We start from the raw sequence: 23,649 nt of genomic DNA on the forward strand, positions 1-23,649 counted from the left end.
GCTCTCTCTTGAGATTCAGGTTAAATCGAAGGATTCCTCAGAAAGAAACCTGACAGGATGGTGTTCTTGACACTGGAAAAATTGAAACCAAAACCCAGAAAATACTCCACAAAAGTAGTGAACATAAAGGCACTTTATAAAGTACTCCAAAGGGTTATTTTCTTCCACCATAGACATTCGGAAACTTCTGTTGAATTTCAGTCCCTATGACATGCAGAACCTCCACGAAGAATGCAACATGCCCTCAATGGTGTGTGCAGAAGAGCCTGTGGAACATTCCAGAAGGTGCTTCTCAAGCTCTGGTCTGGGGGTCAGCAGGGGACTGTTGTTTCCGTCACAGGTTATGTCCCACCCCCATCGGCCCCTTTCACAGACAGGAAGTAGCTAAGAAGACAGCTCAGTAGCTGGAAGTTAAACACAGCAAGCCCCCAAGCCCTGATGCAAAAGTGTGGGAGAGTAAACACGTGACTGCAGAAGCAGAGCCTTTCCTTTTTTTGCTTGGAGTTTGTTTTCCTTTTTTCCCCATCATGGAGCGTGTGTCTGTGTTCTACAAAGTTAGATTGGAAGACGGGCTCATGAGTTAACACCATTCTGGGTTTTTAGCTCAATTCCACGTCTTTACGAAGACTTCCATCTGATTAACGAGAATATGGCATGGATCACGTAGAGCAAAGTGGCTACGTAGGAAAACACCTGAAACCAAAAAAAGAAAGGACCATTAGCAGCAGGAGGGGCAAGGTAGGGCTGCCCACACTGTTAAAGCGTGCTACACGCACCGTGCTTACACATGCACACACATTCTTTCTCGTGGAGCTCAGATGTGCAGCATCTGGTGATCTAGCTGATGATCCCTTGGTCTTGGTGTGCAAGGTCAAAAGACCTGCTGTCACACCGTGTCACACAGGGCCCAGCTGGCTGGAATTGAGGGCCTCCAGAGGCCGCTCCATCAATGACCCTCCATGGAAAACTTCTGTTTCTCATGCCAGAGGGATCAACACCCACCAGCATGGCCCAGTGCTGGGCTGTGAGATTATGAACACACAGGCTCGCTGGCTCCCTGGAGATCCTCAGACCCTACTGGAAGACTCTTAGTCCAAGATTCTTCATTTCCCAGGTAGGGGACCCAGCCTCATGGGAAGCAAAGGTCAGGGAGCAGGGGGAGGAGCCAGTGAGTCGGGTGTGGGGGTACCTCACTGTGATCCCAGCACTCCAGGAGGCTGAGGATGGAGGATCCCAAATTTGAGCTCAGCCTGGGTGACTTTGTGACTTTAGTGAGACCCTGTCTCAAAATACAAAAACTTATTTAAAAAAGGATGTAGCTTGGTGAAAAGGCTCTGGGTGCAGAAAAAAGACAAAGGAAAGAAAGAGAAAGGAAGACAGAGAGAGAGAGAGAGAGAGAGAAAGAGAGAGAGAGAGATTCACTGAGGAAGTTGTTGGAGTGAAGCAACCAGCCATTGGGCACCAGGAACAAAAGCCCTGAAAACATGGTCACTTGTGACTGGTTCTGGTCACCCCGACACCTCTTCCGACACCTTTCTTTGGGTGGCTGTTTTATAGGCTCGCCTGCCTATAAAAGTAATAGCTGCACCTGGTTTCATGACCTTGGGCAGGGAGCTAAGAATTTCCAGTGTGGGAACATTTGGGGCAGCTACGCCTGTGTGACTCTTGAAAATGCCCATAAACACCAGTCACCCTGAGGCCACTCTCTCCCTGCCCCCATGCATGGGTGAACACTTCACCCTCATTGGCTACAGGCGATGAGTAAGCTGAGTTATTTAATAACAAATTCAAGATAACTCAGAGTACCCCGTCCAGCAAGGAGCTGTCACGCATGAGTGAGCAGCCCTCCAAAATCAAATGAGACATCTCGGCCCAAGGAGAAGCTTTGGCAGAAGTACCTCATGTGTCCCAGCAGGAAACAGAGACCTAGTTATTATAAATGAGGTAGAGAAATGACACACTGAGGACATTCTGAGCTGGTGGCTTGTGGGGCCATGTTTTGGCCTTTTCTCTGAACTGCTGCCCTTATTGTACACCATGGTAAGATCTAGAAACTTCCAGATTTCTCCAGAAATCTCCAGTTCTTTCCACCAATATCCAGGCCTGCTTGGGTGAAGAAGTTCTGCAACCAACAAAGGAGAGAGGGAGGAAGCTCAGCTTCTGAGACTGGTCCTAACCAGAAACACAAAGAGGCCATGACACGGGCTGGATGCTTCCGAAGGGCAGGGGCATAGGAGAGTGGTTATGAGGTGCCCCAGACCTGCATATTCCCCACTATCCAAAAGTCATGTAGTAGTCGGGCAGGATCAGGAGTTAAATGCAGAGTAATGGTGACACCTTCTTCCCCACCTACGGATCCAGTTTATTTTTAATGGAAATTGAAATATGTTGAGTTTGGTTCACATTTCACCTTGGGCCTAATCAGCTTGGGGAATCTGCCTCCTGAGACTGTCCTAAGGTTTGGCACAAGTACTCCTGACTTTGCCCACTGTGCTCCTGTCTGTCCAACTCCTCTAACCAAGCATGGGAACACAGTCCAAGGCGGAATGGATAAACAGATGTCGCTACACAGTGAAATACTGTGCAGCAATGAGAAAAAACAACCTATACCTGTGTCCAACCACATGGATGAATCCTCAAACAAGGCTGAGGGAAAGAAGCCAGACGTGAAATAACGTACCCTCTCCCATCCCAATTACGTGAAGTTGGGCAGCAGTCAACTGGGTGCTAGAATTCCAAAATCAGCTGCTGGCAGAGATGACAGAACAAGGGGTGGATTTCTGGGAGCTGTTTGTTGTATCCTCTTTCTGAACCTGGACCTAGCTACACAGATGGGCACTTCCTGGCCGTTTGTCAAGCTGTACACGGGTAATCCATGTGGTCCCACGGTGTATGTTGTCATTCAGCAAAAAGTAAGAGAAAAGTTGGAATTCGGTAGAGCCCAGTGGTTCTCAACTAGAGACCTTCCCTGGGCATAGGGGCATTAAAACCTCTAACCTAGGTTTTCTCACTAAGTGTCAACTACTGTCTATATCCCATCTACGCTGTGCTACCATTGTGCACAGCAATGTTACGAGGATTGTCAAATGCTTTGCTGATGCCCGTTAAGAAGGAAGCTCTGGGGCTGGGGATTTAGCTCAGTGGCATAAGCGCCTGCCTTGCAAGCAGGCAGTCCTGAGTTCAATCCCCGGTACCGATAAAAAAGACAAAAAAAAAAAAAGGAAGCTCTGAGCTCAGGATGGGAGAGTTGTCACGTGATCTACGAGAGGGAGCTAGAACTGAGTCATGTGACAGAGGATGCAGGAGAGGTGGGGCAGCGGCTTCCCAGGCCAGGAGGAGCAGCCAAGAAGCTGCCCGGCTGGTGACTGTTCAGAAACTGGCCACACTGGGAGATGTCCCCACACTGGGAGGCACATCAGGGATGACTGGGATCCCAAGGTGGCCAGGTAGAGAGGCAACTGTAGGCTGGAGCTCAGGAGAGCGTGAGGCTTCCTAGGACAGGAGACTGGCCCGGGGACAAGGGTCTGTGAAGCTGTTCCCCAGTCCCTTCCCTCTGGGAGACCCCCACCCCAGAGCCCACCCACGCCCACTGTGGGGCTTCACTCAGCCCCTACTCCATCCATTCCCACAGGAGCGGGCACAGCAGGGCAGAGGAGTGGGCCCTTGGTATCTGTTGCTGCATTCGCCTTCATATCTAGATGACTCTGAGGTCAATTTCTAGAAATCTGGGAATGTTTTCTGAAAATTTTCTTATTTTTGGAACACTACCCACAGTCAGAAATATGCTCGCTATTGTGAGCTAGCCCACAGGTCTTTGGCCCACATGCATAACTCTGGAAAGAACGCTCTCGTGACAATAGTCTCTCACTCTGTCATCCCGAGCCATCCCATTAAAAGACAACCCAGGCCATGACTGTGTGCGCCCAGGGATGGACGGGTGACATTGGTGGGTCATCCAAGCTTGCCACAGCAGCTTGTGGGGTGCCATAGCTTCCTGTCTCAGGGGCTCTGTTGGGTCAGAAATGAGGGGAGGGTGTGGCTTCGTTCCAAAGTTACTGAGCTCCAGGGAGGGGCGGCTGGGCAGCCCATGGCCAGTGGGTGCAGGTGTGGGTGGTGGGGGGACTCACCACAGCAGAGATGTTTTCGTGGTACTGCTTGTAGGTGTAACCGTCTCGCGTGAGGATGGTGGCCAAGGCTTCCAGGACTGAGGCGCTTAGGTAAAGCAGAGCAGCCACACAGTTGTAGGCTGCGTCCTGTGGGTCAGAAAGGGCGGATGTAAGGGAGATGAAGAGAAAGGGACACTGGCTTAGACATGGCTCAGGTCTCATCTTTATCTCCTACTACTTGAGTCCCAACCCCCGTACCCCCAAACCCTCCCCTCTCAGAAGTGGGATGAACAGTGCTGTCCAGCTGAACTGTGTTTCTGGGGTTTGGGGACCCAGAGTACATGCTTGGCTGGAGAAAGGGCATTGCTTTCCCTTGAGGTGTGGAGTCAGCTGAGAAGCTGGCTGACACCCCTGGGATATGACCTGGGATGGGTCACACACATGTGCAGCCCGCTTGTCTGTTACAGGGGGAGAGAGACTGAGGCCTCTTTCCTTATTTTTATGTTTTCATTGATTTTATTTGTTTATTTGGGCTCCTGGTATATTTTGAAGCAAAAAAAGAGAACTAAAACATAGTTTTGAGTAGTTGTATTTTGGAAGTGATTTCAAAAGTCTAACTAAGAAGCTTTTAGGGAGGCAGAGGACTCTGAAGCTGAAGGTGTGTCTTTTATCAGTGTCCTTTCCCAAGGCTCCAGAGTAGGATTTGTACAGAAGAAAGACCATGGGTCATGTGGGTCCCACAATCCTTTCTGACAGCTGTGCTTGGAAGGTGGCAGCTGGAAACCGGGCAGTGAGCTCAGCCGACCCCTGGAGAGTCATCAGCTGAGGGTCAACACTGGGACCTTGCTGCTCCAAGAGAGAACCAGCCCGCAGCGGGCTGGCAGGTGTAGTGGGTAGGGGGCAGGGGCGGGGCTGCCACTTGTCAGTACAAAAACAGTTAAGGGAGACAAAACAGAACAGCCTGATGTGACTTGGCAGCAGACCTGTCACCCCCTCGCTCCATCTTCTGACCTTCTTGTTGCAGGGAGGCTTGGGCCAGATCATTCCTGGGATGTGTGGGGAGGCATCCACGGGCAGCCCCACCCAGGCCAGAGATTCCGGGCTCCCAGGGCAGCAGAGGGTCCAGTACTTCCTCCCCCTCCAAATGCACTAGACTGGAACTCACCAGCGTGACCCAGGATATCTCCCCGCCGTGGGCATTAATCATGTACAGGATGAGCAGGGCCGTGGTGGCCACGAAGCAGAACACAGACACGAACATCACCCAGCCCTGGATCAGGGGGATGGGCACCCGGGAGGCGGCCACCAGGATCCACACCAGGCCCCCAAAGACCTGCGAGGGGAGAGACAGGAGCACTGTGGGAGGAGGAAAGCACAAGTTCCCAGAGACCTCCGGCACCTAGATCAAACGGGGCCCTAGAAACACAGGAAGAAACATAGGGAGGAGGCAAAGAGAACAGGACAAGGGGTTCTCACCAAAGTAACTCTCATCCTAGAATGTCCTAGGCTAGAGATCTTCCTAATTCCAGTTTTTCCAAGTCCCTGCTGGCCCGCTTTTTGTATGTCTTAAAAAGAATCTTAATTTATTTACACTTATGTACCAAGCACTGTCCTAAGCACTTTGCAGATTGAACTCAGTTAATTCTTAGACCAATACTAGGAGAGAAGAACTAACTTGTCAAATGGAGAAACTCAGGCAGATGGTAGCAAGATTAACTTGTCATTCCAAGGAAGAATTTAAAGCATCCAATATTATCATTAGAAAGACTAGTTTTTTTATACAATCTTATTGTTTCTCCCTTGCTTTGCTGTTAAAATATTCTTTCTTTTATGAAATGGTAGCAAATTCTTTACCACACCATTCTTAGTTTTGTTGTTGTTGTTGTGGTTTGTTTTTTAGACTTGACCCCTTGTTGCTGACTTCAGGAAGTGCTCTGACCCTTAGCATTGAGGTTGGAGTGCAGAGAGCCTGGCTTGGTCCTGTCCTTTCTAATGACCAAGGACAGCGGTGAGACAGCACACTGAGGTCAGCCAGACAGCACCAAAGCTCAGGTTCCCAGGGCCAGTGAGCAGCTGTTCTCAGAGAGGAGCACAGGCCAGACATGGGGCCACTAACACTTTGGTGGTCCAGGCACCCCAGCGCTGGGATTTTCTCTACTTCTCCTTGTGGGACATCAGCTCAGCCTCCTCCACTTGTCCCCTGCCCAGATAAGGACTGGGCTTGGACCCGTGTGCAGAAGACTCCACAGTCAGTGGTCTCCAAGGTACTGCAGAGCACGTGGGGCTGAGGGCTCCTGGGCCCACACTTGCTGTGATGAGAACTCACCAGTATCCTGAGCCCATCTCCCTGGATCTGCTGCCCACCTGCTGGTCAGAGATACCACTGTCTTTCCAAGTGTCTTCTGAGCCTCTTCACTGGGTAACATCAGCAGAGAGTCACAGTTGGATAGAAAAATCAATGCCATGGAGAATCTGGATTTATCCAGACCAACTGTGCCGAATGAATCGGGTTTGAGCATCTCTGACCAGGTAAACTTCCCCCACTGAGGGACATTTCATCGTCTGAAGTCATGGGACAGAGGCAGGGGAACACGCTGTATGCTTGCTTTATAAAAAGTAGAGCAAAATCAACTCAAGAAGAATCTTAGACTGCCACAGAAGGAGACGGGCGTGCAGATTTTATCCAAAGTTGAGTTTGAGACCAGAATTCAAACCTGGCTCTTTCCTTCATGAAACTGGTGAAGGGAAGTGCACATGTAATGGGCTAAGCAGATCCTGGGTTTTCAAGGTGTGAGAATGGCCTGGAGACATGGGAGGGTCACATTAGTGGATGTGGAGAAGCCTGGCCTGGGACATCCCTCTAGTCCTAAGCCATCCATGGGCCCATCCAAGGGGTCAGGGGAAGGCAGGTTCTCAGTTCATCTTTTCCTGTGTGTATCCTCTGCAGACCTCAGCTTGGACACCCGTTATATCTGGTGAGTGGCAAAGTGGCACTGTCCTAGACCATGGGGTGGTGGGTGAACTGCTCATGGCAGCTGGCTCCCTGGGGGACACCAGGAAGACCCAGCCAGCTGTTTCCTGTCTAGGCTGGTTAAGTGGCCCTCAGTCTGCTGGTAGATGTGTGCGGTTAAGTTAAAATGACTTAGTTTATCCCCAAGGAGAGGTTTGGGCTACCTGTCTTGGAGGAGAGCACCCCTTTCTGCAATTTCTGCGGAATCTAGTGGGTCAGGGGTGCTCATGGAACCAGTGCACTTGATGCTGAGGACCTGGAAGCCGTCCCAGGGGAACAGTTCTCTGTCACCCTTCTTGGCCATTCTGGCCAAGTGAGAAGGGCTCAGGGTGAGGCTAGGAGTCTGGAACTCTCTCGGCACAGGCAGGCAGAGGGGCATGGGACAGCAGTACTGTTCTTAAGTTCAGGGTAGCAACATCACAATTTGGGGGAGGGGATTTAACTGTCAAATGCATGCAAGTAAATAAATGCCCATGGGACATGGATGTGGCAATCTGAGACGTGGCTTTCACTGCTTGGTCCGTGGAGCCATCTTGCTTTACCTCTGCTTGCTCTGATTCCCTGAGTGGCCTGAGAAGGGCTGGGATTCAAGGACAGGACAATGAATGAAGTCAGAGTGTGGGGACACCAGTTCAAATGCAAGCTTTGGCTCTGAGCTCAGTGACTGCGCTGGCAGGAGGAAGTGTTGGCCTGACTCAGCCTTGGGTATCTGTTTGCTCCAGTCTGATGAAGGCTGTTTGGGCTTCTTGGAAAATGCGTTCTCTGTCTTTCTCTCTGTTCTCTCTGCCTCTGGCTCTGCCTTTCTCTTTCTCTGTCTTTGTCACACACACATGCATACACACATGCACACATACACGTGTTCCCACTTTCATGCAGATCTCTGGAGTCCACAATCAGCACCCCTGCCCACAGCTGCCCATGGGACAATCCACCTGGATGTAAACCCAACCCCTGGCCCCAAGTGGCCCTCAGGACTGTCTATGGCCTTGGATCCCTCATCCTGCAGAGAAATCCTTTTACATTTTAGATGGTCTTTACTTTTCTTCTTTGCATGCTTTATCTACAGCAGTAGGTTTCATGGCAAGATGGTGGGGAAACGTCTGTCTTTTTAAAACAGCTACGATGAGATGTAATTCACATAGCGTGCGATTCCCCTACAGAGAGTTCACGATTCAATGGTGTTCAGTATAGTCACAGATATGGGCAAACATCACCACAGTCAACGTTAGAACATTTTTCATCATCTAAAAAGAAACCTGTAACCATTAGCCATGGCTCTCCTCCCTGCCCCCAGCAACCACTAATCTGCCGCCAGGCTCTATAGGGTTCCCTGTCCTGAATTTTCCTTGTGAGTGGAATCACATACAAGACGGACTTTGCGACTCATTGTGTCTTCAAGGTGAGAAGCTGTCTGTCATGGGACGCTTGCCACACATCTCTACCACTGCAGAGCCCATGGTCTTTGAGGGGTGTCTCATCATCTATAAGCCAGAGAGAGCCTTGGAACCACTGCTTCCCAGACATTCTTACAGGAAAGGTGTCCTCATCCGTCCCAGGATCTTATGTTGCACCTTACATGGAGGTCATCTCCTCAGCAGGGATGAAATCATTACAACCCCGGGGCTTTGCTCCCGGAAGATGAACAACAGGACTCTCCTATGATCCTTATGCCCTGCCCAGGAGGTGGCCAGGGCAGGGCATGGCACACAGGGCCACCACCTCCACAGGATGGAACCATGGGAACACCTTGGGAGGGGGGCTGAGGTGGTGCACAGCAACCCTGAAGTAATGAGGAGGAGGAAGGGGACACAGACAAGGGCAGGGCTGGCCTGAGAAGCAGAGATCACTTCCGTCTCAGCTGGCCATGGACGCGTGCCCCTTACCGTTGGAGAATGGTCCTCTATGCTCGGGTCACTGATGGAAAGTGCGCTGGCAGCTGTGACAGCTGGGGTGACCAAAGGCTTCCTGTGCATGTGTGGCTCTGTGGTGTCTCCTGCGACATTTGCAAGGAGTCCCATGGTGGGGACTGAGGCAAGAGATCCAGCTTCTCCAGCCTCGACTTCCTCACACCCAAATGCCAATTGGTCCATCTCTACCCACTTGAGGCAGAAACCAAAGATGTGAGTGGGAAGCTTCTAGCCCTGTGCCCAGCCCTACTCACTGACAGGGGATAAGATCCAGGGGGCTGACAGCCCAGCAGAAACAGGCCCATCAGCAGCCCCTTCTGGCCACCCCTTCATAGCCACAGGTTCCACAGCCATGGATTCAATCAACTGCAGAACAAAAGTATTACGGAAAGAAACTGCATTGGACTGAACATGGTACGGGCTTTTCCCTTCCCTGCTGTATTAAACTCCAAACCATTTATACCTCATTAGGGACTTTAAGTCACCTAGCGATTATTTAAGTGCACAGGATGATACACTTAGGTTACATAAAAATACTACCCTGTTCTTCTTGGAGGACTTGAGCATCCTGGGGATAACGGTGTGGTGGAAGCTGATAGCTTTCCCTGGGACAGGCAAAGCAGCCTGAACTGTGCACTGTGTCTCCTTGGGAAGAGACAGGCTCATCTGGGTAACAGGCCAAAGGGTCAGGCAGTGATGCTCCAGGGGGAGGACAGGCACAGGCTGACCCCAAAGGATTTAGAAGCTGCTGCGAGGCTTCAGATGACCGTGGAGCCAGGCACAGGTTGGACTGCGGCAGGCAGGAGAGGGTTCTGGGAAGGGTGAGCCACAGGAAGCTGAGATTTAGTGTGAATCACAGGGCCACAGCCACCCCACCCCACCTACTAAACGTAGAGAGAGCAAACAGAGTGGGCGCAGTACGCACACCTGGGAGATAAGGCACTCCCAGCCATGAGCAACCCGCATCAGCCCAGCCTTGGATCCTGATTGTCAAATATTTGTCAAGAGGGGTGGGGAGGGGTAGGTGAGGGTTCAAGATTTACCCTTGTAAGGGAAGCACTCGAGGTGGCTTCTGGCTTCTGGGCAGCAAGGGCTCAGAGGTCATTATTTTGAAGACATCATTCATCCAATAAGAGGCATGTTCCCCGTGTCCGCTCATCTCTGTCAAAGGCCATGCTGACTGTGTGTTAGATCAGCTAGGATGCCCTTTTTAAAAAAGCCCAAACCTGCTTCCCAGGCTCAGGCCCAGAGCCTGAGTCAACTGCAGAGAAGCAGGGAGAAGACAAGGAACAGAGGCCACGGCAACCTGTTTTCATGACACAGAGCCCTGAGTGAGGTTCTGGTAACTCCTGCCAAACAGAAGGCGAGATAGGTCCCATGGTAAATGTCTGCCTGGCTTTCCAGTAGTGATGGGGAACAGGCAGTCCCCTCAAGTCCCTGCCTGGTCTCTTGTGCAAAAAGTCCTCCCCTCCCTTCCCCTCCCCTCTCCTATCCTCTCCTCCCCTTCTTTCCTCTCCAAGATTCCAGTCCTATCTGGCCTTGAACATGAGACTAGCTTGTTCTTGGGTGTCCTCTATATGCTGGGGTGCAGCTTTGCTGTTTATGGATGGGGGCTGAGTTAGTCATCAGAGACCCCTCCTCAGCCTGGTAATTTGAAAACTATGGAAACTATGCATCTTTTTTTGGGGGGGGGTACTAGGGATCGAACTCATGAACTTGTGCTCGTCAAGAAGGTGCTTATACCGCTGAGCCAAATCCCCAGTAATAATAGAAAAATTGCAACTTTAATTCAGTGTTGAGTACGGAGCAGAGATAAAGTTCTGAAATAACCAGGAAATCATGTAGAGAACTTGACAAGGAATTCTCAAAGATTTGGAAAGAATTTGTAGCCAGGAGCTACTTGGTCAGATGATCTTTGTGCAAAACTCTCCCACAGGAGAGTCTTTGGGGAAAGCGCTTCCTGGGAACTTGAGAAGAGGCTCACTTTTTCTTTCTGTATTAATCCATGGGAGGAAGGCTACAGCAGATAAAGTGTAGACTTTAGAGCCAGAGCTAATGAGTTTGAAGCCCAGCTCTGTCATGCACCAGTCAGGCCACCTGTTGTCCCTGGGCGTGTCACTTAGCCTCTCTTATCTGAAAAGTCGTGATAAGGGCAATTAAGAAACAAGTTTCTCTCTGAAGAGTGCCTGGCGCAAGTGAGTGCTCTAAGTCATAACTGTCATAGAACTGAGTGTCACCTGTAACTGCTTGACCACCCCAGCATGATTATCCCCTCTCAGCTTCCTTGAGAGCCAGGATGTAAGCGTGACCTTAAATGCATCCAAGAGATGCTTTCCCAGAAAGCGAAAGCAGAGAAAAATGTGTCTGCCTCTGCAGAAAGAAAGACAAGGCATGAAGATAGGAGCAAGCCTCCCTTCTAACAATGTGCCTCAGTTCCATGAAGGGACAGGAATTCCCCGGCGCATTCTCCAGATTCGCGTGGAGGCTCCATTGCATGTGCAGCTGGAAGCACTCTTCCTCCGCAACCCCAGCACCTCGGCCTGGGGATATGCAAATGGAGGCCAAAGCCAAGGACTCGCTCACATTCTCTGCATATTTTTCTCAGGATCCATTGCACCTCATCGGTTCTCCACAGCTGAAATTCTGCCAGTCGAATGTGCCTAGACGTGAAGCAGGCAGAGACCCATGCAGGGCCTTGTACTGCATACCAGCAGTGTGGTCCTTTGGACCTCGGCACATCGGACTCCTGATAGCTCTCTGAATGGCAAATGTTGCCCGAAGTTTGCACTTTGAATTCTTGGGTTGTAAAGAAACTGGTCACTGGACTTAGGCTGTGCATCAAACTTTGACCAATAAAAGTCACCTCCCCAGGGAGGAGACAGCAGGACAGCTTCTGGTGAGAGGCGGGTGCAGATGCTCCGCAGACTGCCAGGAGCTCCTTGTCCTTGGGTGCGCTGCAGCAGCCACCAAGGGGGCAGCCTTGACTTGCTGCTGACATTGCATTCATGGACTGATGTCAGCTGCGCAGAGCTCTTTTGTGCAGGCAGGGCAATGTGGCAGTGATCTGACTTGAGTGATCACTGGGCTCCAGAGAGCCCAGCAGCTTTGCTCAGTGCTAAGGGAGGACTGGTTAAAACCATTAATCATTCTGTGAATTAGACAGGGGGCAAGGGACATTTTTCATAATGTATATGTGTATATATATGTGGATTTGTATGTGTGAATCTATATTATGTATGTGCACACATGCATTGCATATGTACATGTATATGAGTGTGAATGTCTGCACACATATGCACTATGCATGTATGCATGCATATGTGTGTGTTGTGTTCATGTTCAGGCATGTGTGCATGTATGTGTGTATATATGTACACTGTGTACTTGTGCTCTTGTGTATAGAGGTGGGTTAAGAATGAGCTCTACTGCTGAGGAGGGAAATGACACTCTAGGATGACAGGGATGAAGTCAAGAGGGACAATGATCTGCATGGAAAGTAAGGGCAACGAAGTAGCCATGACCCTCAGTATCAAAGCCTTCCCATGGCCTGAGGATTCTGGTCTTCAAAGCGGGTTCTGAGAGGCGAGGCTGAGAGGGCAGGAAGCGCCTGCAGCAGGTTCTCTGGTCCTGAGGTGTGGGGTGTGGGGACCGGGATCCTCACTCATGGGCTGGCCCACCATGCTCGGAGGGGCGTGGCGAGTGCATGGTCAGCCTGGGGCAGCCACACCTGGAAGAGGCCTTACCCAGGCACATGCTAATGGACAGAACTGTCTCTCCTCTTCTCTTCTCTCTTCCAGTCTTTCCGCCCACCAGTCCCCAGTGCTGGGTTCACCCAGGGCCGACTCAGGGCACCTACAGGGGACCAGCGGGACATTTGCTTAGCACACGAGCAGAGGCCAGAAGAGTATGCAGAATCCACTAGGCTGGTCCCGAGAGAAGGAGGGGATCAGAAGATTCTTCGTGAAGCCTCCTCTCTCTTTACCAGAGGAAAGGCAGCTTATTGGGAATCTGGCCTCTGGGGCAACTCTGAGGGTGAAAACCAGGGGTGCTGACACAGTTTACCTATCCCAGGGGCTCTGTACTCAGGACCTTTTGGCAGCTGGTTCCTTCTTCCCAGGGAGACCCATCACCCCATTATCCCGCCAAGATGAGTACAGATTGTGTCCCTTTATGTATTCTGAAGGAAGCCAGTGTGGACCCGGGAGATCCCTCCCTGGGCCTGCAATCCCACCCATCCTCCAGGCCCCGGAGAACCTGCCCCACAGCATCAGCCACCAGACTGGACAGCCACCTCCCTCTCTAGCTCTAGGACCCTCACTAATTCCTGGATGTGGCTCAAAACCCTGAGCCACAAATCCAGCTGCTTTCTGATAGCCATGCCCTCATTAGGATGGAAAATTTTGCCTGCCACATCTATACCCACTGGTTTCATCCAACATGATAAACGGAAACAAGCAGTTTCCATAAAAATTCCAGATAGGCCACCTGTAAGAGTCAGAATCCACAGAAACACTAGACCAGAAAGGATTGGCTTCTGTACAAGAAAAACAAAAGTGTGCACAGGAGCCACTGAGCAGGTAAGTGATGTGGCGAGCAAGTACATAAACAAAGCAGGTGTGTCCCCGCAAGCAGAGCAGGAGGAGCTGCCCAGCCTGGGCAGGGTGCTCCTGATGGGGACCTGGGGGTTCTTTCCTGGGAAGTGGGGGCCGTTGTCAGTTTTGCCCCTAGCTGTCCTTGAAGTCCAGTATGGATCTTGTGATCCCTGAAGTGTTAGCCAGGTGGAGAGCACACCCTATTCCCTTTTCTGCAACGCTCACTGAGAACAAATGTTACACAGTGTCTAGTTTTGTGCAGGGGACACGGATGAGTACAGAAGATACTACAGCAAAGCTCTGCAGGGAAGGTGCTGTCAGGTGGCTTTCCAGGTGGAGGTGACAATAGTCCCAGGCCATCTCCAACAAAGGAGCGCTCCCATGCGCCCCATAGCAAAAGACTTGAATGCTGTAAGGATGTTTTTGGAAAGAGTCCTTATACTTACAGACTGGGTGATTCCCTTCCCATGGGGCTCTTGATCTAATTGTTCCTGGCCTGTCACCTTGCAGCTCCAGGCTAGGTGGAAGCTGGGGAAGATGAGGGCATGCTTTTGTGTCAGAGGCCACCCCACGCCATCAGCATTGTTGTCAGCCCCAAATCTCTGCCTCCCTCACCGTCCTCCTCATATTCCCGGCCCTGAGAATATCATAGAAGGGCACCTGAATCAAAAGCGGGCGGTCCTTAGAGATGCTCCCAGCGGCTGTGCTCCCAGGGCCCAGCTGGATCAGCGGCTCCCAGAGCAGGCCTTAGCATTGTTAATAAATAATAACATACTTGATAGCTATTGAGCAGTAACTTTGTATGTCACATTGTTTATAAGCTCTGTGCACACATCGCGTGTGGGTAACACATTGTGCTCCACCCTGGGACACAGGTGTAGCAGTGGTCTTGTAAGACCGTGTCGCCTGGTGATATCCCATAGCTGAGTCTGTGTAGGTAGGCACTGTGATGTTCCATCTGTGACGAAATTGCCTAACCATGAATTTCTCAGCGCTCCTTCCCATTATTAAGCCATGCATAACTGTCTTCATTCGATTAATCCTCACGGCCAGGTGCTAAGGTGTCCCCATTTTAGTGGTGCAGAATCCAGGCTGTGTTGTCTGTTCGCATTTCCAGAGCCAGCAGCAAGCTGGCTTCGGAGCCCAGGTCTGCAGTCATCCAGGGGTCCCACCAACAGTTTGCCTCCCCCCACTCCCTGTGATTAGGGCTGGCTTTGGACATGGCCTGGGGTGTTATCACTAGTGTAGATGATCACCAGTACTGCTCTCCTGAAAGAAGATAATTTGCCTCTATTGTGGGTCACCTTTGCCCTACCGTCAAGTGTACTGATGTACAGAGCTGGCCAGGAAAATGCTCTACCCTTTGATTGGCTTTAAGCAATGCAAATGGGTCTAGCTAGGGCACCCACGTGTAGCCTCCGAAGCAAGGCCTGCCTGTAGCTCCCCACTACTAAGTGTGAGCAAGACCTCCAGAAAGAGGCGATAAAGGCCAGACATTGGAGCTGATGCAGCCAGCCCGAAACACAAGATGCTTGCTCCAACTGTGTTATGCAGATTCCTCCAAATTGAGGGCTGCTGTTACTGAATCCAGTACTCCTTCTGCGGACCTCTCTCTGCATATTGCAGAGGTGCCACTGTGCCGCCTGCCCAGCCTGCTCACAGTGCTCCTGTCCTTCCTGCCACTCTCACAGTCACTCAGCCCCAAGCCACTGCCCTCTTTATGAAATAATAAAACTTGGGTTTGGCAGAGAAGATGGCTCTGGGAGGCCTGGTCTACCTGCCTCAGCTTCGCACTGGGACAATGAACCTTGCGAAGCTCTGTGCCTTAAGAGAAACAACAGCAAGGTCTGAGTTTGCGACCCAAGCCACACAGATCAAAGACCTCAAGACAGTACTGCTGTCAAACAAGGGACCGCAGTCCCTGTCGCTGGCCCATGCTGGTGACCACGTCCCACTCCACCTCTACCCTTAGGAGCAGGGCAGAGTCCTACTCAGCCTGTCCTTGGAGCACCTGTCTCTAATGGCAGTGCCTTGGAAATGACTTCAGTTTAATGGGGTTTCTCCATCTTTTCTTTCCATCCCCTCCCAGGTGTGCCCTATGACCGTCCTCACAGGAATCCCAGCTCCGGCCTAGAATTTCAGGTCAAGCTGTCTCCTGAGTGTTTCTCTTGCCACTGGCTGTGTATGACCATCTGTGATGCTTGGTGACAAGGCTTTTCTGTAATTTATTTCTTTTTTTAAAGCAAGGTCTTGCTATGTAGTGCAGGCTGGCCTTGAACTCACTTATGTGGCCCAGGCTGACCTCAGTCTTGCAGTGATCCTCCTGCCTCAGCCTCCTGAGCACTAGGATTATAGGGGTGCATAGCCATGCCCTGCCCTCCATATTTTCTTAGGCTCAGACTCTGTTCTGGAGCTATTTTGTCCAACAAGGGTAGGACATTAGATACGTACAAGGTGACAGTGGTGACAAGGTGACAGTGGCAGAGAGCCTGGGTTGAGTGAGTTAGGCAGAGTTGGTGCTCGTGCATTTATTACCCTGGGAAATATTCTCCTGCTGGTGCCCGGTCAGTGGCTGTCTGGAATCTACCAGAATGTAGAGGGCAGCTTGCAGCTACCGTGCTTTAGGGACCACCAGGGACTTGTTCCCTGCTCCATGCTCCTGGGAATAAAGGATAACCTTGGGAAGGGGCAGTGGTCCCATGACACCATGACATTTATGTTTGGATATGGATATGTAAGGATATGGGTGCCACCTCCACTGGCCCCAGAAGGGAACACCTGCTGGGTATCTTACTCTGGGCGCCTATCACTGGGACTTGTGGACTGAAAGAACTTTGTTTAGTCTCTGATACTGAGGGCTCTGGAAGAAGCCCTGAGTGACTTGTGTCAGGGAAGGAACTGAACTGGACTCCTGCAGGAAAGCTGAATCCATTAAGGAGCCAACCTCAGGTCCCACTGAATTCAAAATGAGTTGTCTCCAGGTAGCTAGGTCCCCATCACAGCCCCTTCTTGCAAGGAATGTGTTTAGGGTCCAGGGCAAAGCACAGCCATTCCCAAGGCTGGGCAGAACTGGCCTTATTCAGCTGGTATGTCCAGCCTAGGTGCAAATTCTCAGCCTCCACCCCTGTCAGCCTGAGATCTGAGCTCTGTAAACAGCAACATCTGGGGTCCCCTTATCTTCCTGAAAGCTCTCAGTAGAGAGGGTGCCTATGTACCCCTCCTGGCTTATGTCTTCCTCCCCATCCCTAGGCGGTAGGGAGTGATTCATGAAAAGATCAAAGGCAATCTTAAAATATAGCTCTGGTTAGATCTTTTGCAAATAGGACAGGGGACCAGGAGATAGATGGAGGGAGGGAGGAGAACAGGGGAAGGGAGATAAAAAGAATTAAGCTGTTATGTCCAGGCACCAATGCCCCATGATGAACAAAACCATTATGCATTGCAAACATATGAATGATAACAAAAAGAATCACCTACTGAAGAAAAGAAAATATAAAATTATGAATCCAAAATTAAGTATGTATAATGCATGCAAAAGAAATATGCCCTTAGAACAAGCAGAAAAAAACATAGCAATATTCAAATACTAGAATGCTGGCAAAGATAAGCAACAGAATTTTTAAAATACATTTTTATTTGTTGACTATCCAACATGCCTTACTAAATTTTTTTTGGTAATTAATAATAAAATAAAATTTAGCTCTGCTGTGATGGCACACACACATGACAATCCCAGGGGCAGTCACATTTATTTTCCAGAGATCGTCTCAAAGTCACTAGCTACTGATCAAAGCAGGCCTCTGGTTCTTGAAAAACCAGAAAAGTCACTTCTCAAAGCCAAGAACAACCCCTATCTGCTCGCCTAGACCTCTATCTTACTTCAGAGGATGTGGAAGGGAGAAATCTTAGGTGGCATGGGGCTGTACCCCTTTCTAAACAGCTCCAGAGCGGGGTCCCTGACACATAAAGAAGAGACGGAGCTGGGAGTTGGTGGATGTAGATGGTAAAGGACACCCCAGCTCCTGTCCTGCTCTGGCCAAGTAGGGCTGGCTTACTCTTCGAACTGCAGAGGAGATTTCTAGCTGGGTCAGAATTTTTTTCTGGATCAGAGACCTGGGAACCTTAGAGTATTAGTGGCTCCTTAACCCAGCCTCTCACTGAGAACGAAGCCCCCTCATTCTATCCCAGAATTAAAAGGTCAAGGAGGTGACTGGCCTTACAGATGACAACTCCCACTGAATCACAGCTTATCAAATGCAGATTCTTGAATCTGGTGATTAAGAACCTACAGGGTGTGTTTTTGACAAGAAGGGAGGCGAGGAAGTCATGAGCTGCCCAGTGGCTCTGAGCTGCTCCTTCATTCCCTGGAGGGACAGAAGGGACCAAAGCCCTGCCCAGTGGCTGCCAGTGGCCCAGGCTGTCTGCTCAATATCATCTCTGCTGTAGGAAAAATCTCTCCATGGGTGTCTGGGTGAACACAGAATCCCAGCTGGGATAGACCCGCTTTTGCTGCTGGGGACCTGTAGGTGACTTGGGAACCATGTGGCCTGGGCAAGTTACTCCTCTGAATCTGAGTTTCCACCCAGCCCTGAGAACTAGGTTCCTGTAATTTTCCATCTCTTGTCTCCTAGTAGACAGGCTCCCTTCTCAATGTGGACCACTCAGCAGAAAACTCTGTCCAATCTTGACTCTGTGAGACCGGCTCTTCCTCAGCTAAGTGAAAATCTGGGACTTGTCTGACCACTGTCAAATAATAAAAGTCATGAAAGATCGCATTTTAACTCCAGTTCACTGTAGAAATCAAAAACCCAAGCCAATTCCAGAGGGCTTTGCCCTCCCATTTCCATCCTGATTACGTGCCCTACCAGGAACTGTACCCCCTTTACCATGTTCCTATGGCACCCATGTGAGAGGGGGGACACAACCACCCCTGGATTGCTATCACACTCTTATCCAAAAAATGTTTTCTCTTAATTCCCAACCACCCTTCCCTGGGCTGCCCATCTGCTAGGAGGAGGGATGGGTGAAGGATCTGTGTCTCCAGGCCCTCGGCATCCTGGTAGCTCGAGGGTCTCCATAGGACAAGTTGCATCCCGGGTCTTGGTCCAAGATGAGACAGACAGCATCCCATGTTAACCTCCTTTCTTGGGAATAGTGGACAGAGAGTCACAAAGCTCTGACTTTGAAGGGCGGGAAGGAGGAACAGGTATTGTGGCTATAAAAGTAAAAGTCTCTCATTGGGTGGAATTTTTGTTTTCTTTTTTGCAGGAGGGTAAGTGATCAGAAGCAGAGCTCTGGGTTGAGCTATCAGTGAAAGAGACAGAAGCTGACACTTTACTCCTTGGGTTTTCAAGAGTTGTGACCCCACTGCCTGCAGGTGCTCAGAAAGGTAGGGTCACTGAGGAGCTGGGCCTGCTGTCCTCTTCCTGTGAGGCTTTCAGAGGTCAGCACAGGGGGACTGATCCCTGGTGAGGCTGTCAGGCCCCACCTGCAAGCACCTCCCTGACCTGCCCAGTGGCAGTGTCTCTGCCATGGGAGTGGTTCGGGTACCACCCTGTTGGCCCTGGCCATCTGAATTTCCAGGCTACTGGGAGCTCAGACATGAGAAAGTGAGCTGGGAGTTATCATCTACTTGATGCATTACGGAATTAAAAAGTAATGAAGTATTTCACACCCATGGGATGAGCAGAAAATGACCGTTTTTGATGTTACCTAGTATAGCGGGACAGTGAGGACTTTCACACACTGCTGGTGAGGATTGGCAGGGTTCGGGGTCAGCCTGAAGCTTATTGATTTAGTTTGAGGAACTTCTTTTAAAGTACTACAAAATTAGGCAGCGGTGGTCTTGAGTTTGATTCAAGTTTATCAGCTTCCTGGTAAATCCACCGCTGAGATACGTGTATTAGTATAACCAGTGACAGATGCGTATACTCTGTGACCAGACAGCTAAATCTTCCCGGGAGAAATTTCCAGCAGCAATGGCAAAAGTGTTCCCGGCCATTCTCTGCAAACAGCTAAACATGACAAGTCAGAAACAGCTAACATGTCCACCTACAGCAGGGCGGAAAAGTGTCAACAGCTCAAAATCAACAATGTCATGTGGCTTGTGGCAAAGGATCCATACAATGAGATGAAATGTTCATGAACTGTGAAAATACATGGGGCAGCTTCCTTGTAGCTGGGGGTGTGGCAAAGCCTAAAGCACCCATGTGTGTGGCAAGCATTATTTTAACTGAGGACTTTCCTCAGGGTGGGGTACCCAGGGCACTCATTATCACCTGAATAATAAAAAGCAAATAAGGCAAAATGTGAAACCTGGACAAAGCAGGACAATAATTATGTGGTACCTAATAAAGTGCATGCACTGGCGCGCTCACATTTGAGTCCCGGTTTTGAGATCGGCAGGTCCCTGGGAGGGACCCGCAGTGTTTGTGGAGCTGTTTTTCTGAGGAATCACCCGACTATTTCCCAGCAGCCAAACTATTTTATATTCTGCCATTAATGCACAGTGCCCAGCTATACTTATTATTTTCCTTTTGTTTTGTTTTAAACTTTTATTGCAGGTTTTGCTCCTGGACCTATTTTTAAAATAATAGATGTAGGTTGTCGAGTGGTATCTCAATGTGGTTTTGACATCTTTTCCTTGAGAACTCATGCAGTTGAGCATCTTTTCCTGTTTTTCATTGCCCATTTATATTTCTTTAGGAAAATTTCTGTTCAAGTCAGTTCGCTTGCCTCGCTGTTTTTTTAAAAATTTTTGTGTTCACATAATTGCAAGATTTTATTTTATTGGTACTGGGGATCAAACTCATGACCTCACACTTGTCAGGCAGGGGCTTATACCACAGAGCTAAATCTCTAGCCACCGCCTTGCTGTTTATTGAGTTGAAATATTACATAATTTTCGAAAGCCCTCCCCAGTCTCTTCCAGCCCTTTAATTCCAGTCCTTACACACATCGACACCCATGTGGCTTCCTACGTGCAATCTGCACAGAGGGAAAGGGGGTCTGCGTGCTCCTATCCCTGCCAGGCACCCTGTCAGCCACCTCTCATCTCCAGAAAGATTCACAGATGACAAGAGAGACAGCCAGAAGTTCTTGGGAAGTGACACAGGGCTGCAGGGCAGAGGATCAGCAACTGAAGTGAAAGAGAACTGATTTCTAAAACCAAAGAGGGAAATGGAAAGTAAAGGGAAATTACTGCTTCTAGAAATGCCTATGACTATGGGTTACAAAATCATGAGAGAGGAGTAATTTTCACTTAACAGACGGTGCAGAGATTTTTTTTTTCACATCCTGACCTCTTTCTGCACCCATATGGCTATGGTTGGGGCTGGAGGGTCCCCTTAGCGCAGATCTGCAGATTAGATCGTCCTGCCTGAATGGGCTGTTCCTACCCTCAGGGCCACTTGCTCCCCAACCTGAGCTAAGAGGAGGCGGAAAGCGCTCTGGGAGGGTGTCCCTTCTCCGGGGAACATGCCACCTGCCATCCCCTGACCTCAGCCCCCTGAGGGTACTGAAGGAGGGAGGGAGGAAGGGAACGGGGTGAGGAGACAGAGAGGGGAAGGTTGCACAGAATTCTAAGTCCAACCACCACCTCTCTTGTGGTTCTTGGTGTGACACCTAAGCAGCTCCAAAGACAGAGTAAACTGCTCACCGGGCAATTTAAGGGACACCAAGATTTTCCTCTCCGCCTGACCAAATCTCATCATGAAGCTTTTGGTCACTATGATCTGGCTCTGAAGGAACTATACACAACTTTTCCCCAGAGCCTGATTTTCAGAAATCCAATCTTGGCCAAATAGGCTTAGAGATGATAAAGAGAAGCACCCCGAGGAGCCATTGGAGGCAAAAATGACCCATTGGGCACTCCCTACATGGGCCAGTGCCCTGGGAGGGAGCCTGCACCAGGGCCACCCATGTGCCTGGGTCACACACACTCAGCTGGCGCTGTTCCAGGTTTGACCCACAGCCTTAAACACAGAAGGAACTCGTGAGACTGGAGAGCTAACTAAAGAGGAGGTGGCCTCAGCCAAGCCCCCCATCCCACTTCCAGCCCCTGAGTAGTGGTGGTGGACTCCGCAGTTTCTTCTAAAGGTCACCTCTATGATTCTGGTTGTAACCAGGACTTGGAGTCACTCTGAATACACCCGGATTTCGGTTCAAGTGAACTCCACAAATTCAACCACGCAGATCACTGTGCCTCCCCAGGTCGTCCCTTCCACCCAAACCCAAACCTGTCCTCACTGAGGTTCACGCCACCCCCATCAGAGAAGAAAATATCCGGGGCCCTCGGTTTTCCACATTTTCTTTTCCAGCCAGCTCTGAGTGCTGCCTCTTGTGCCCTGGGTGGGTGGGTGTGCACAGGGAGAGGTATCCCCTGGGACAAGTTACACCCGGGGAATAAATAAAGGTCAGTATCCATGGCCCCTGGGGAGCCGAGACCGTGTGAGATCTGAAGCCTCCACACATAGTTGGAGCACTTTACTAACAGCCCATTGTGCGGAAGTGCCCCGCTGCCCCTGAACCCCAGGTGGCTCCAGCGTAGGAGGCACCAAGCTCCTGTGATGACACTTCTCACCTGCTCAAGGTCAGCCGAGGCAGGAGAACGCCCTCCCTGATTCCCTTTGCGCTTCCCTCCCCTTTACAAGGCAGAGCATGGAACAGATGGCGAGTCTTATTTTCTTATTTCCCAGTCAAACCTGTGGCAAGTACATTTCACTCGCCAGAAACTTTAAGAATAGAACAATCCAGATTCAATCCTTAATCTCTAAATCTCACTCAGCAAGACTGTTTGTCGATTCTTTGTTTAACAACAACAACACAAAAGCCCGTTCCCAGGACAAAGTTGAGCACTTGGCAAGGACTTCGCCCTCCAGCGCGCGCAGCACGGACCTGTGCCTCTGGGCACCGCAGGGGCGAAGCGGGTAGAGGAGCGCGCAGCACGGACCTGTGCCTCTGGGCACCGCAGGGGCGAAGCGGGTAGAGGAGCGCGCAGCCGGGACACCGGCGGGGACACCAGTGCGCAGAGCGGATGCCGCTTCCATCAGACCGGGATGCGAATTGGGTTTTTCCACCCAAGAGACTGTTTCCCCCGCACTGTCATTGTCCAGAAAGGGACCCCGGCACCCCGGGAGGCGGGGCGAACTCTCCCCAACCGGGCTACTTGGACGCTCCCGGCGGGCGCGCCGCTCGCGCGGCCCATCCCGTCCCCTCCACCGGCTCCCCGCGCGGGGTGCGCTAGCCACTCACAAACTCAAAGATGAAGAGCAAGTCGGGGAAGGTAGTGAAGACCGAGAAGCCACTGGGCAGGGTGCTGCCCCCCGAAGCCGCTGCGGGGGCCATGCTGGCGAGCTGGCGACGGCCTCGGGACGGGACGCGCGCGCTGCGGCTCCGCGATGACCACTGGCTCGCAGCGAAGAGCCCAGTGGCCGGGGCGCCCTGGCGCGCGGGTTAAGAGCCGGAGCGCGGCGGGCAGAGGAGGGCGGAGCCCCAAGCGCTTGCCCCGCCCCCAACCTCCCTTCTTTCCCCTCCCCCAAGCCCCCTCCCCTCCCCCAGCTCCGGAGAGCCCGGCGGAGCGCTGCGGCCGTCTTCCCAAGCTCGTCCAAGGCGCGCGCGGACCTGCGGAGCTGGGGACCGCAGTCCGACTCCAGCGTCCCACTCTGGGGTCCCACTTTCCATCTGTTGTAACCTAGTTTTAACCATTGTGCCTCATTTCTGTTTTATATGCGCCTCTCAGCACCCCGCTTCCCTTCCTATCTTTCTAGGTTAAGTTTCAATTTCCTGAGAAAGCCTCCCCTACCCCTCATCCGGCTATCTGTAATAAAATGTGCTGTTCTTTTAAGAAATGCTTAACTTCAAGGAAATTACAGAAGTTCTGTAAAGCCCAGATGCTACCTAACTGTGTCAGCCATTACAAGACTCCTGTGGTTTTCAGCTTTAAAAGCCTAATTCCCCAGCTGTGAGGCGCGCAGTCTCCAAATTGGCTCCTGGAGACTGTGTCACCAGCCCTGGCTTAAAATAAAGCCTTTGCT

At 50.9% G+C, this 23,649-nt stretch overlaps 1 protein-coding gene across 1 annotated transcript; it reads right to left on the bottom strand.

Annotated features, from left to right (window-relative positions):
• Positions 1–115: 115 nt before the first annotated feature.
• Positions 116–23,063, bottom strand: Mal (mal, T cell differentiation protein). Its single transcript, XM_005004451.3, has 4 exons — positions 22,868–23,063; positions 5,272–5,439; positions 4,128–4,253; positions 116–693 (listed from the first exon to the last, which is right to left on the bottom strand). Exons 1-4 carry the CDS (start codon positions 22,958–22,960, stop codon positions 619–621), a joined length of 462 nt encoding a protein of 153 aa, XP_005004508.2. The 5' UTR covers positions 22,961–23,063; the 3' UTR covers positions 116–618.
• Between the last annotated feature and the right edge of the window lie 586 nt (positions 23,064–23,649).

Source organism: Cavia porcellus, unplaced genomic scaffold (genome assembly GCF_034190915.1).
Source record: "Cavia porcellus strain 051 isolate PalLab524CR breed Dunkin Hartley unplaced genomic scaffold, mCavPor4.1 scaffold_18, whole genome shotgun sequence".
NCBI classification, from domain to species: Eukaryota; Metazoa; Chordata; class Mammalia; order Rodentia; family Caviidae; genus Cavia; species Cavia porcellus.

Excerpts from the sequence above, each read along its gene's own strand:
- Mal (XM_005004451.3), bottom strand. The coding sequence starts at position 22,960 with ATGGCCCCCGCAGCGGCTTCGGGGGGCAGCACCCTGCCCAGTGGCTTC. Across the intron at positions 5,440-22,867 it reads TGCTCTTCATCTTTGAGTTT|GTCTTTGGGGGCCTGGTGTG; the intron begins GTGAGTGGCTAG and ends CTCCCCTCGCAG. Across the intron at positions 694-4,127 it reads ACGAAAACATCTCTGCTGTG|GTGTTTTCCTACGTAGCCAC; the intron begins GTGAGTCCCCCC and ends TTTTGGTTTCAG.